This window comes from Hyaena hyaena, unplaced genomic scaffold (genome assembly GCF_003009895.1).
Source record: "Hyaena hyaena isolate Hyena2069 unplaced genomic scaffold, ASM300989v1 scaffold_22, whole genome shotgun sequence".
Classification (NCBI taxonomy): Eukaryota; Metazoa; Chordata; class Mammalia; order Carnivora; family Hyaenidae; genus Hyaena; species Hyaena hyaena.
The window spans coordinates 6,496,449-6,510,706 of record NW_024080654.1 but is presented as its reverse complement, the minus strand read 5'-3'; the positions used below and the strand labels follow the sequence as shown (position 1 = coordinate 6,510,706).

Genomic DNA, 14,258 nt, shown 5'->3' with positions numbered 1-14,258 from the left:
GGGGGCAGGGGGGAGTGATGGGGGCACATGGGGGAGGGGAGGGAGCACGGGGGCAGGGGGAGTGAGGGGGGGCACATGGGAGGGGGAGGGGAGCGGAGAGGGCACACAGTGTCCCCAGAGGACATGCCCAGGAGTTTAAGTGTAACTCAGTCTCAGAACTTGACCTACCATGATTGCTTAGAACAAAAACTTATGTTGAAAATCAAGGCAGACTGAATCCAGAACAAAGACAAATGAACACTCCCGACAGGCGCACACGGAGCTCACTTCGCATCCTCAACACCCACACCCACAGCACTGCAGACCACACCCAGATCAAGTCCTCCGTCCCGCCACCCTGCTCCTGTGGACGGCTGGCAAGTTCAGAAGAGCGTTCACTCGACTTCCGTCCAGCTCCCACCTTTCCGCCAGGCACGGGAGCCGGCCGGCCACAGCCGCCGACGTGGAGCTCATGGGGAAGCTGCTGGAACTTGCTCCACTTTAAAAGGAAGCTTTGCCACCTCCTCCTGGGGAGGTGGGGGCGGGGGAGAAATGAGAAAGGTCAGGCAGGGCTGTGACACAAAAGTGATGCCGCGCTTTGGGAAAGCGCATCCCTCGCCCGGCATGCCTTCACACACTGCAATCACGCATAGTCAAATGCTTTTCTAGACAAAAGGTAAAGATGGACAAAAGGCATGATGGAGTGGGTGTGGCTCTGGGCTCCTGGTGGCAGGGCAGATGTCCCCACCCAGGGTGTGTGGCCACACTGCCCGCTCCCCCTCACAGCTGCAGACTAATGTCATAGCCGCACCTTTAAGAAGAGCCTCACCATTGCTTTCACCAACGGTTACCGAACAGGACATCCTTAAATGTGCAAAACCACATCAACAAAGGCAGCCCCCAAATCCGGGCCCAGATGGGAGTGCGCAGGGAAGGGTGGCGAGCACGCAGACACGCTCCGCTGTTCTCACAAAGCTGGGACTGTGAGGTGTCTGCCTGGGAGCATGAACGGTACAGTCAAGTGTAAGGACGAAGCACCCGTCCCTCCCCCTTCCCAAGTGCAGACGGAAAGCCTCCACCCTGAGTGGCCCACCCCCCAGGCGGACGCCGCAGTGAGGAAAGCACACGGAGGGCACTCAAGTGTGGCCAGTGCAACCCGCGGGTGAGGCGGCCCTGGGAAGACCGGGAATCCCAGGAGAGCGCAGGCTGCTTATCCTGCCGGGGCTCCCCTCCTCGTGATTTTCAGAAGCTTCTGGAGGCCCTGAAGGACATGCCAGCAGCTGGCTTTAGGAGCCTCTGAGCTACAGTTACGAGGAGTCTCAGATGGAGCGTGACAAGATCGACTTCAGCACCGGTTCCTTTCCTTTAAGCCACCCTGGCGGTCGCTCCTAAGGGAGAAGTGCTGCCAACCCGGGTGGGAAGTGGGCCCGGGCCGAGCTGCGCTGAAAAGCTCCTGTTCTGGACTTCTGGCGGTCACCGAACCACCGCAGCTGCCCCCGCATCGTGGGAGACAGGGACGAATAAATACGATCCTCTGCTGAGCCATCAGCGCCAGGCGTCGGCGTGGGCCAGGGGCTGGAAATCCGAGTCCCGGGGACGCAGCGTGGACACCCGCCCCAGGCTGGCTCCACCTCAGCCCCCTGGGACGGCCGCGCCCAGATGACTCCACAGTGATGGCCACATGCCCCTCCTGGACCTCCCGGAGAGGCTGTCCTTGGAACCTGCCTCCGCCCATCGAACGGGTGGCAGCCCCGACAGAAGTGCTTCCTTCCTCTGAAGCTGAGCTGAGTCAGCGCCTGAGGTCCCTCAGACGGGGAGGTGCACAGAGGCACGGGGACCAAGGCTCCCCCCCCAGGTCCCCTGACAGCACCGACGAGCGAGGCCACAGGAGCCTGGCAGCTCACTCACACTTTCCAGGGGCGTCAGTGCCCAACTCACCGGTTTCTGAAAAGGTGTTCATTTAGTAGTTTTTTATTGTGAATCCAGGAGTAGAACAGACTAGGAGAATATAAAATATACTTAACATATTTGATAAGGATCTTTTCGCTGAAGCTTTCAATTTAGGTGACACCGACCCCCCCAAAAGTGCCTAATAACGAAAGCAATGAAATTAGCACAAGAAGGGATTTAAAAAAACACAAAAAACAAAAAAATACCAAATGACTCAATTTTAACATAAATCAAGTATTTTAAACCCAAATGATGTGGTCGTGGCGGCTTACGTGCTCCGTTACAACAAATTGCTTGTAAGGAGGATACACGGGTCCTGCTGATCGCAAACTATGTCAGAAACAGCAGCAACAGACAACGGTGGTGCAGGTGGGCCGGGGGGCTCTCCAGAGACCAGACCCCACGTTCACAGGCAGCGGAGTCAAAGCGCACAGCTGGGCTTCATGCACGGCTCAGGCCACGTCAGCAACTCGGGCTGACCCTTCAACAACACCGGGGGTGCTGACCCCCGTGGGTGAAAACCCATGTCAACTTCAGATTCCCTGAAAACTTATTAAAACCCAACCACTGACCAGAAGCCTTAGCAGCAGCACAGTTAACACCCATCCTGTATCCTACCAGCAAAGGCAGAGAACAATCACGAGACTACACACACAGTTTTGTACTGCGTTTACCAGAAACATCTGTGTGTAAGGGGACCCACACAGCTCACACTGGGCTGTTCGAGGTCTGTTGCAGTACTTTCTGGGGGCGGCTCAGCCCCTGCCCACAGAGCAAGAATTCATTCCAGACCCCCTCCCTGCCCACGTGGCTGCTCTGAGAACTCCCCAATCATTGGGCCTGGACCCAGGCCACTGGAGGACCACATCCCACAAAATAAGACGTCACAGGGGGTGGGGGGTGGCGTGTGCACGTTTGTGCAGGGCAGAGGGAGTGGGGAGCTCAGGGCACGGATTTGTTTTTTGCAGACTTCATTTCTTACCACTCCAAGTAAACACTGATCAGGAGTGACCGCAGAGGACGTGACCTGATAGTGACAAGAGCCCAAAAGCCCTATGGGGGACTCAATCCTGTGCAGGGAAGACTGTGCAGACATGCTGTGACCTCACCATGCCCTCCAGCCTACAGAGAGACATGCCAGCTTGTACGTGACACTCTGTGTAACTCTGCAATGACGCTTACCCTCCACTTCCCTGCGGATTCCCTGAGAGAGTACTCTAGTGTCTTTAAAAAGCAGCAAGATTCCTTTCCAAAGCACAGACGTACCCGCAAAGGCAGATTTAACACCAACTGAAAACAAACTTTGATGGGAGGGACGAACACAAGGGGAAGTGGGGATGGGGGCTGAGCTGAGTGACCAAGCTTCAGACGGACAGCTCACAGAACAGAGCAGGGGGCTGCCCACAGCAGGCTCCACGTGGTCCACCTCCAGGTCAGAAGGGCAAGCTCCCAGTGACCCTATGTGGGGCTGGGGCACGAGCCTCTGAGGATTGGAGCTGGGGCTCAGGGGTAGGGACCGCCTCACTTACGCATCGTTCCCACCCAGACTCTCACGCAGACATCCTCCGCTGGGAAAGTAACACATGGGGAGTGGACAGTGAGGGGCTGTTTGCGTGTGTGGACAGGGCTATGAGGGAGCTCGATGCTCTCCATTTGACTCTGTAAACCTAAAACTCTTCTGAAAAATAAAGTCTATTTAAAAAAAAAAATTATAAATCTTAAAAAACATTAGCCTTTACGTACTGTCACATCTGATTTTAGGCCGGAAGCTGGAGCCCTGTTCTGGGCACCACACTGCTCAGAGCAGGCCCATCTCTGTGCTCAGCTTTCCAAGAAGAAAAGTCATGAAGGTGAGGAGCTATCCTCTATGGCCAAACTAAGGACCGGCTAGTAGTGGGGTCATTGCACTATCATTTCCCAATGCCTCCAACGGTTTCTGCTTTTTCCTTTCCGTTCGAGGCCAGAGAGAGAAGAGTGATGTGTAGTGTTGGGGACGAAACGCAGCTACCTGGAGACTCATACCTGCAAGCGTCAGCTACTGAAGCACTTAGCGTGGCCGAAAGACCCCACAGTCCCTCCTCCACCAGGGGTGTGTGCTAGTGTGCACACCTGGGCCTGCTGACACAGCCCTCACACAGCCAGACAATGGGGGCACTAGAGAGAGCCAGTCCAGCCACTCTCAAGAGCTGTGCCAACTCACACAGACCTGCTGTGCACCCTGGGCACTCGCTGCTGCTGGTGTCTTCCCAGGTACACACAGCAAATGTTCTGGACTCTGTGGCTGGCTGGGGTTGTGCACACCCGGTTCTGCCAGTGTGAATGTGAACGCAGCCACAGAAAGAGGTGTGAGAATGAACGTGGCTGTGTTCCAGGGAAACTTTAGTTACGGGCACTGAAACTTGACTTTCATGTAATTTTCATGTGCTGTGAAATGTTCTTTTAATTCTTTTTAACCTTAAATGGATAAACACGGGCACACAGTTAGCTTCCCGGAGGCGGGCTGCACGAGGCAGTGGAGAGCACGCATGCCGCTCGAGGGGCTGTGCCCGACCACGCAAAGGCCCACCCACCCGGCCCACTGGGCCGTCAGCACGGTGGCTCGGTGCCATCTGCCACGCAGCCGGAAGCCACCTGGGGGCTGAGGCCAAACTGCGGGAGCCGCTGCCAAACGGAGGCTCACAGAGGCACGGCCAAACACCGAGAAGGACGTGCAACCTCCCCAAGGCAACCAGGCCCCTCGCCCTTCAGGAAAATGACCATGACCTGCGAGCTGACTGGCAGGACTGGGGAAGAGAACGTTCTTCAGTCCTAGGTTTGCGATCACACTCCTCAACACTCACTCTGAGCCAGGCACTGGCGCTGACAAACACTTGGCATAATTTTCCTTTTTAACACTAAGGACCTTCTAAGACCATTACCTTGACTCTATAAGAGAAGACAAGACGCCGACTACCCTACCCAGGACCACAGAGCCAGGAGGGGTCCGGAGACCACCAGTGGCGCTGAGCTGGCAGGGGCCTCCCGGAGGGGCGATGACACGCCCCCAACCAGCCCCGAACAGCACGCAGGTCCTTCCACCATCTGCCCCTGGGCCCAAGGCAGACAGAGGTAAGCCTAGGTCTTGGTGAAAAGACAGCTGGACTGAACCAGAAGAGAGTCTGTGACCCTGACCTCCATTAGCTTCTCAACCAGGGAAGATTCAGACGGTTTCAACTGCTTTGCCCTTTTACCCTTTTAAAATCAGTGTGTGTCCCACCTCACCTAAAGAGGTCAGTCACCTCCTTTAAAGAGAACAACATGTTTGGTGGGCAGTTGTAAGGAGTGAGCTGCGCTGAGTCCCCCGCCGCATGAACACTCACTCACACACGTCTTTGTCAGGCACAGGCTCAAAGCCACGCCAGCATGCGCTGAGCTGGGCCCGGACACCGGGGCCGCCGGCACCAGGGCCAGGAGCAGTGTCCTACCTTCCTTGCTGAAGCTCTTGCCGGCAAGGTACGCCTGGATGGTCGCATCATGGAGCGTGATGGTGACGTTGCGCATGTGGATCTGGTTGTTGCTCACACATCTGTATTTCTTATTTATGTCTGCCCTGATGTCAGTGGCAGACTCCACAGTCTTGATTTCTGTATAAAAAATAAAACCAATTTTTAACTACGTGAAGTACTTAGTTAACATTTTAGACCCTCTTCAACCCGATTTTCTTAACTTTGTAACTGGTCAGGTTTGGTTCTTACCCTTGGAGCTTGCGTTGGGGAAAATCTGTGCGTCAGACAAGTTATAAATGAATCCCATCAACTGAACGCTGTAACGTGTTGCATTTCTCGTGAAATTGAGGGTCAGTCTGTGTCCTCTTCCAAAAGCAATTACGAGACTAGGGACAGACACATTCTCTTTACCACAAGAGCTGCTGCTATTTAATACTGCTGCATCCGGTGGCAGGCTGAAGGTCGCATTCTAGAACAAAGGACACAGACCCAGTCAGAGTGCAGGTCCCTAAAGCGAGTCAGATGTGCCCAAGGAAGCCCTTCAGGGAGCAGACCTGAGCCCCCACCTCAGCTCCGCCCGAGGCTGCTCTGAGCACATTCACTTGCAACATCGATAAAAACACAGGAAAGTCAGTATTACATGTCAGTACAGACTGAGAAGTAACTAAAGTCTAAGACAAAGCAGACAATTATCCATATAATTAAATCTTCATTGTTAATGTAATTTTAATTTATAGCAGAATTAAAACCAAAGTGATCTTGGTTAACTGAAATAATTCCTACTGGGCTTTATATTTGAAAAAACCATCACTACTTGTTTGCTATAAAAATGTTTTAAGCGCACGTGTCTTTAGCAAACACAACATAAGGAACAAACTTGTCAAATCCTAAGTTGCACACCTGAAGCTAATGTAACATCGAACTGCACTTAAGAAAAGTCTCTTTAGGGGCGCCTGGGGGGCTCAGACGGTTAGCGCCTGACTTCAGCTCAGGCCATGATCTCACAGTTCGTGGGTTCGAGCCCCGCATGGGGCTCTGTGCTGACAGCTCAGAGCCTGGAGCCTGCTTCGGATTCTGTGTCTCCCTCTCTCTCTGACCCTCCCCCACTCACACTCTCTGTCACAAAAAATAAATAAAACATTAAAAAAAAAACTAAAAAAAAAAGTCTCTTTAAACAGAGAAAAAGCTGTTTGCTGCAGGACGGTATGAATTCACCATCACAGACAAAACTACAGAACCACCTGGTGACCCCGGAAATGAGCACGGCTGGCCACGTGAGCTGCAGCTAAGCTGCTCCCGAGACACGACAGAACTCTGCAAGCTGACAGGCCGCGACCCCATCTGTGGAACATAATTATGTCCAAGTAATATTTAAAAATCCAAACACAAGTATAGTGGTGAGGACAACAGAAGTGTCTGGACAAGTCTCTGTAACTTGAGACGCTCCCACGGGGCGGGGCCTGCCTGCTTCCCTACGGTCTGGAAGCGACCACGGTCACGCGGAGGCCTGCGCACCTGGCACAAAGTCTAGAGGCCCCACCACTGCCCTGTGTGTGGGGACAAAACACTGCCACCATGGAGCTGGGGAAGGGAAAATGGCAGTTTCAACACAAAACTAAAAACAAAAACTGGTTTAGAGACACAATGTGGTTTAGAGCACATGTTAAAAAGCAGTGTGATGTCCACTAATGGGTAACTGAACAAGAAATACAGATGCAGCTTATTTGTCAGAAATCTAATAAATGCAAAAAGCCCTTTCTTCCTGTAGATGTACAAGTAGTTGGAAAAAAACGAGGGGCACTGCAGGAGAGCTCAGCTTGTAGCACTGCTCAGCTGGTCATGTGCAATTCCGGGAGCCTCGTGGTTTATCCAAAGCAAATTCAACAAATCAAGAACCGCTGTGCCCTGAGCATGAAAGGACATCGGAAAACAGAAATACCAGCAGAGGCTTCACCACGTCAGGCTGACCGACCTAACGCTGCACTGAGACCACAAAAAGTCATCGTGAGGAAAAGTGAGACGACGCTCATATAAAGCTGTGAAGGTAGGTGCGCCTGGGGGGGGCTCAGCCAGTTAAGTATCTTGACTCTGACTCAGGTCAGGATCTCATGGTTCGTGAGTTAGAGCCCCGCGTCGGGCTCTGTGCTGACAGCCTAGAGCCTGGAGTCTGCTTCGGATCCTCTGTCCGGCTGTCTGTCTGCCCCTCCCTTGCCTGCAAGCTCTCTCTCGCTCCCCAAAATAAACATTAAAAAAAAATTTCATAAAACTGCAAAAGCAGGGCATAAAATGGTTTATATACCTGACTGCACCTTCAGTATATACAGGAGCACAGGTTACTGATGAACCCAGAAGGATATGGCACAGGGGACTGTGTTACCATGAGGTCACTTCTCGAACATTTATTTAAAACAGTAAGAGGAAACATTTTCACACACACCACACGCTGCACGAAGGACCCTGGTGCTTCCTACCGTAGGGCCGCTGTTGGTTTCATAACTGATCACGAAGGCAGCAGAGAAGTTGGCCATGATGCAAGCCGTCCCGTTGCCGTCCGTCACCACAAACGTGGCCGCCATGCCGTGTATGAGGCCTGCTAACTCCAGGAAAGACAGAAATATCCAAACATGGTTTTGAAAATACAACTGGGCACTTCTGTGGTCTCTAGCTGTGGCAACAAGGGGCTTTATCAGGAAATACCACTGTGCTTCTTACGAGAACGAGACACGTGGGTTACCGAGGCTGGGCTCCCCTGCGTTGCCTGTCCCGTCCTTCCTAGACACGATTCTGGAAACGTTAACTCTGAACCCACTAGTTGGTCTGCCCATCTGGTCAACAGCTCTTTAATGCCTGATGTCAGGATACTGATGGAGAGGTCACCCCTAGGCACATGTTGCTCCACACTCAGGCCCCAGAGCATCTCTGGAAGATGTGCCAGGGTCCTGGAGCCACAACTCAACCTAAATACTGACCTGCGGAAGCCCACGGGAGAACTCGTGACATCTTTCGCTGTGGTCCTAAACTATTTAAAGGTGGATCTCTCGTTACTCCTCAGGGGCCGCTGGTGCAGCAAGAAAAGCTACAGATTCACAGATCCGAGCCCTTTGCCCAATTTCAGAAAGGTCTTAAAAAACAGTGATTCGGCTGAACCTGGACTTGGCCGTGCAACGTCAGGACATTCAACCTGTCTAGGCAGGGCTGCCATATCCCAGAAGGCAGGGACAGATTCAACAGCGATGGTGGCTAACTACATCCTCTTCGAATTCTCAGGGCCTGGGCCATCTCTAGTTTCTTGATGTCCTACAGCTCTGATGGCTTTAGCAGCAAGTGGAATCTGACCACTGTGGTAGAGCGGAGGTAATTTTTCCAAGCCACACATGTTAGTACGTTGTTCTTCTACAGAAGGGCAAAAATAGGTGTTTTCACTAGTTCTGAAGCCAAAGAGCTGTCTACCACCATAGGGCTCGGAAGCGATGTGCCCTCCCTCCAGTGACAGGTCAGTCGGTCTCTGCACATCCTCTCCCTGTGCTCCAACCACTCCAGGCATTCATGGGACACAAGCACATTTTGAAGACATACACTCAGTACACTCTCAATTAACTTGTCATTCTACAATCCCTGCCCCCAGAAAAGTAAATGAGTCTAACGAACCCAATTTATTTCACCCTTGGGACTTTCACAAAATAAAATCTTTAAAGTCAACTACTATTCAAGCACAAGGCAAAAAGTAGCCAGAAACCCGACGTCCCTTCCCATAAGTTTCTGGTACAGGAAATACCAAAATCTAGGTTCACAAGAAGCTTCTGCAAGAGAAAGCAGCAAACTATGGCAAACAAGGAACCTGTGCAGTTTTTGTCTGTTTTGCAAATTTTAACCTCTGCTCCAGAAAACTCAGGTAAGACTACACTAAGACAACTCCGATAAATGAATCTCCATTGTAAAACCTAGAGAAAATTCCACGGCTTGTCGTTAACTCAGTAAAGGCTTTTAAACAGAGAGAAAGCATCCCCATGCCTTTGGAGAGGGGTGGGTTAAGGGCACCAGCAGTTCAGAGGCCAGCAAGGCTCGGCAGGCGGAAGCAAGCGTGCGACGGACGCTGCCCCAGACCGTGAGCGCGCAGCTGCTGCCTGCCCCGGGGCGAGGCTCCTGCGGGCCTGAGATGCCCTCCCGCGGCGGTGGCTCTGGCCTGGATGCCGGAGGGTCCTATGTGACCGCGCATGCCACAGACAGGGCAGGCGGCTGCCTCTCATGGGAGCAAACACACAGCAGTTCTAACCAAGCTGCGCTTCCAGAAGTCTGTTCCTGAAGCCATTAACACACTTTCTACCAACTCAAAGCACTTCATTAGAAAATACTTCACATTCAATAACTTTTCATTCACTAAACGTTTTTCACTTAGTAAATACGCTGAGGGTAAGAACTTTCAAAGTAAAAACAAGTATTACAAAAACAAGTTTAAAGTAAGGTTTACCAACACTAGATACCCACAATCATTCTGGAGAGGCCCAGAAATTTTCAATTACTAAAACAAGAAACTTTACCCTCAAAGCCAAATGTTGGTCAGGAGAAAAAGGTCTCCAGGAGCATTCGAACATACACGTACGAGAGAAATACACACTGTCAGAAGTTGTGTGTGTCCCCCTCGAAAGCTCCCTGGACTGTGGGCAACTGCTGGCCTCCAGCGGGCTACACGGCACAGACTCGGTCACGTCTCCCGGGACCATACAAAGGGGTCGCTTCGGCCTATTCCTCCAAGCACCCCCAGTGGCAGGAACGCCATCCTCTAACACGGGTGCAGCTGCGGGAAGCGCGTCTGCTGTAGACTCCGCCGCTCACCAGCTGTGTGACGGGGCCAGCGACAATCGCTGCCCTCAGTTTATGTGCCTGTGAACTGGAACAAGCGTGCTGACCCCTTGGGGCCATCAGAGCATCAGACGGGCCGGTGCACACACAGAACACTGAAGAGGGCAGTAGCGCCGGCTCTGCTGCTCGCTGACGGGAAACACAGCTGTACAGACCTCATCCATCAAGTTCATCGCTACACCCCCAGGGCCAGACAGGGAATGTCAAATAAGTTATGTTATTTAACAAGCACTAGTAATTCACGTGCTACGTGCCAGGTCCCGCACCAAGCACTTGGCAGCTAATCCAATGATCATGGCAGCCTTAATAGGTAAACGCTGCTGTGATTCCCTTTCACAGCTATGGAGACTAAGGGACAGGGACCTAACTGGCTCAAGGTCACACAGCCAGGGAGTGCTGAGTAATCGGGAACTGAACGCCAACACTTGCTGAGTGAGCGAGTAAGTTTCAAATGACAAAACGCTCATTTTTGAAATGAAAGAGGCTGCCAACCAAAGGAACAAGTCAATACATTTCTTCACTAAAATTTTTGTTAAGAAATACTTCCTACTTTGTCTTGGCTTGATTCTTTCAAATCCAGTATTTTTCTTTTTAATCAGTGATACATAATCATCTATGACTAAAGGAAGAAGGAAAGGACGACCAAGGTTCCTTCCCACACACCAAATCACAACCTGGAGAGGCAGGCCACAAGCACGGACACTTCCAAGGCGCAGACATGCACGTGTGGTTAGGGACCAGCGCTGCAGAACAGAGTCTAGGCAAGTACTGAGCACTCACTATGTGTGAGGCCCAAGATGGGCTCAGATGAGGAAGGGGGATACATGGGGAAACATCACAGCACAACTGGAACATTCTAATAAAAGCTCACGCCATGCATGCATGTAGCCACGTCCCGTGGATGCACAGAGAAGGCAGGACCGATACTGCCTGGGACGCGTCTAACAACAGAAAATCAAAATCATAGGCCTCGAACATTTTGATCTCAAATATTGTTAAGAAGTTGGCCACCAACCCGAGGAACTAACAAACTCCCACAATCAAGAGTCATGTTAATTAGAGTAAGTGACAGTTCTTCATTTGGAAAGGGGAAGGAAGTCATCTCGTTGGCATCAGTGGTTTAAAAAGTCCCATTATGCAAGTGTCAGACGGTTTCAGTCCACCCTGCTCTATGCTTTCTACCACGTAGTCAAACACAAAACCAGCTTTAAGAAATGTCTAATTATCAACGAAGGAGGAATTAGTAATTCGAAGTCTGAAATACGTTTTTGGGACAAAAAGATGCTTTCTGATAAAACTGCTTCAAAATAAATCCAAATTAATATACCTTTCCTAGAAAGTTGGATCTTAACTGAATATGAAACTTAAAAGGATACAGTGTGGCAGGCATCTTACACTGCTAAGGTTCAGGACACTCCCATGCAAGGAGATGCATAGAACTAATGACGTTTCTCTGCCCTCTGAGGGCGAGCCCTTAGGAAGAAGCCGCTGAACGCCACCGGCCTACGTGACAAAACCTGTTCCACCGACTCCTCCACCCACCAGGGAAGGCCACCGCGTTGAGGGTCCCTTCCGAATAAGGTCAGCCCTCTGGCTATTCATGCAGCTCAAAGAACTCATTTTACACAACAGGCCAACAGAAACGTGAAACCCAAACCCACCCATTCACAGGGACACAGGTTGGAGCAGGGGGAGGCAGAGTTCAAGAGGCCGGGGCAGGTATGCACCCTCACGTGCGTCCACAGCGACCTCACTCCTGCGAGCTCCCAGGTGTCTTCTGGATTGTGTTTCATACTCTGCCTTTCGGACGCTCTCCCTGTGCTGACTGGGAGTGGGGCGACACGGGGTGCAGCAGAGAGAGGTTCACCAAGGGCATCTGAACACACTTAAGAGACAGCGCATACACATTCCGTTCTTAGGAGACCAGAAAATTGGAACAGAATCCCTCACTCACACACCGGGCACCCCCGACTGCTCGGAGATCTGCACTGTCGGGGCTCCGCGTTTCGACTCGGGAACGGGGCGGCGGCCCCACGACCCCCCGCTATAGAGGGGCACCGGCGCTGCGCGGCCGCGGCCTAGCCCTGCCCACGTCTCCTCTCCAGCACGGGCGCCCCTCAACGTTTACGGGGAACGCGGGCCATTCCGACAGAAGTGTAAGTTCGCAGCACCAGAAGCGCGAGCACTCCAAGCCGCACCGGGCGGGGGCAAGCTGAAGCCCGAGCCGCGTTCGGAAAGGCGGGAGCAACGCGCCGCCCTACTCCCTGCTCTCTCCTCGGTGCGAGCCGTACGGCCCGGGGGGCGCGGGGGGCGGAGGGACCACGCAGGTCCGGCCGCCTCGGGCCGCACAGCTTCGCTCGGCCCTCCGTGGATAAACCACAGCCGTCCCGAAACCAACAAACCACTAATTTCCAAGTTAACACCCCGAGAACGAGTTCAGTGACCCGAGAGCGGAACCGGCCTTCGGCTGACATCTCGACCCAACTCAAGCCGCGGCCAGAGGGCTCCCGGCCCGGCCCCCGGGTGCCGACCCCCGCCGGGGCGGGGACGACTCGTGGGCGACCCCTCCCCGGCCCTGCGGAGCCCCTGGGTGCCCAGGCGCGGCCCCGCAGACCCGGGAACTCCCGCCTCGCGGCCCCCCTGCCCCGGCGTCCCCGGCCCCTCACCGAGCAGCAGCAGGAGCAGAGCCCGCCGCCGGGCGCCGCCGAGGGCCGCCATGGGCGCGAGGGCTGCCGAGGCGGGAGCCGAGCGGGTCGAGGGCGGTTGGAACGCGGGCGGGCGGGCGGGCAGGCGCCGGAGGCAGGCGGGCGGGCGGGCCGGGGGCCGGCGTGAGGGCGAGGGAGGGTCCCGGGGTCCAGAAGCCCGGCCGCTGCGGCGCCCGCGGCAGGAAGGAGACCCTTCGGCCGGCGGCGCCCGTCACGTGAGGCCGCGCCGCGCCCGCACCGTCACGTGACCCTCGCGGATCTCGCGAGAGCGCGAGGGCCCGGCGTCTTCCCCTCGGCTGGTGCCGACCCGGCACGTGACCTGAGGCACGTGACCGTGGCGCCACGTGACGCGTGCCCAGGCCTCCGGGCCACTTGAAGCCGAAGGTGCGCGCGCGTGGGAAGGCGTCCGCGCGAGGGGACGATCGCCCCGCGGAAGCGCCGCTGTTCTGCCGAGGACCGCGACCCCCGCCGCCCCGGCCCCCCGCGGACATGAGCCCCGCGCTGAGGGTTTCCGCGGGGCCGCAACGCCAACATGCTCCTCCCTCGCCGCGGGGCTCCTCTGGCCGCTGACACTCGAGGAGGCCGAAGTGGGGGCCCAAGGGTGGGGAGGGGGTGGAACACGTGTACCGAATGTCACAATTCACGTTTGAAACACAACAGCTTTTTTTCTAAACAACTCAAATCACTTAACAGGGTTAGACGAAATCCTGGTTGAAGGGGTTTCAGGGGTTACACCGTGACTTAAAGCTGTGACAACCCTCCCGAGGGATGTGTCGGAACGGGGCGGGGGCACCATTTATCCCGAAAGTAAGGAAACGCTGGTGTCGCTTATATCCCCGCGTGCCACGGTAAAGGAAATCAGTCTTTCTGCTTCTAGAACCTTCCGGAAATACCTTTCTGGCTCACTCCATATTGCCCGAGTGTAAAGTCACCTTTCCCTGGTTTGCCTAAAGTCTCCCTCGGTCTTCTCTTTTCTTTCGTTGCTGTCTGGAGCTCCGTCACCCCTGCTTCTACCCCCTCACCCCCAAACCTTGGTACCGTTCCTCAGACACCGAGTTTCCCGGCTCCTTCCTTCTCCCCTTGTCCTGCCGCCTCCCTGAGACCTTCCCATCGCACCGCCTCTGGAGACCTTGATTACTGCCTGTCACTCTAGCGACCAGTCCTTGATTCTGGTGGCTTCCTCCCCCTCCCGCCCCCCCCCTTACTTCTTAATGCTTGTTTGCTTTTTAGCAAATTTTGTTTCTTCCTTGTTGTTTCCGTCCAGCTTCCCTTCCTCTCA

General features: G+C 54.0%; 1 protein-coding gene across 2 annotated transcripts in view; it reads right to left on the bottom strand.

The window, feature by feature from the left end:
• The window catches only part of LAMP1 (lysosomal associated membrane protein 1), a 19,479-nt gene extending 6,273 nt beyond the window's left edge, over positions 1–13,206 (bottom strand). The window contains exons 1-4 of one of the 2 annotated variants that reach the window (XM_039226647.1): positions 12,941–13,206; positions 7,886–8,079; positions 5,664–5,883; positions 5,394–5,552 (exon numbers count right to left, since the gene is read on the bottom strand). In XM_039226647.1, coding sequence (XP_039082578.1) covers positions 5,394–5,552; positions 5,664–5,883; positions 7,886–8,079; positions 12,941–12,992 — 625 coding nt within the window. In that variant the 5' untranslated portion in view covers positions 12,993–13,206. The remainder of the gene's footprint in view (positions 1–5,393; positions 5,553–5,663; positions 5,884–7,885; positions 8,080–12,940) is intronic. The other variant, XM_039226648.1, reaches the window with a different exon arrangement.
• Between the last annotated feature and the right edge of the window lie 1,052 nt (positions 13,207–14,258).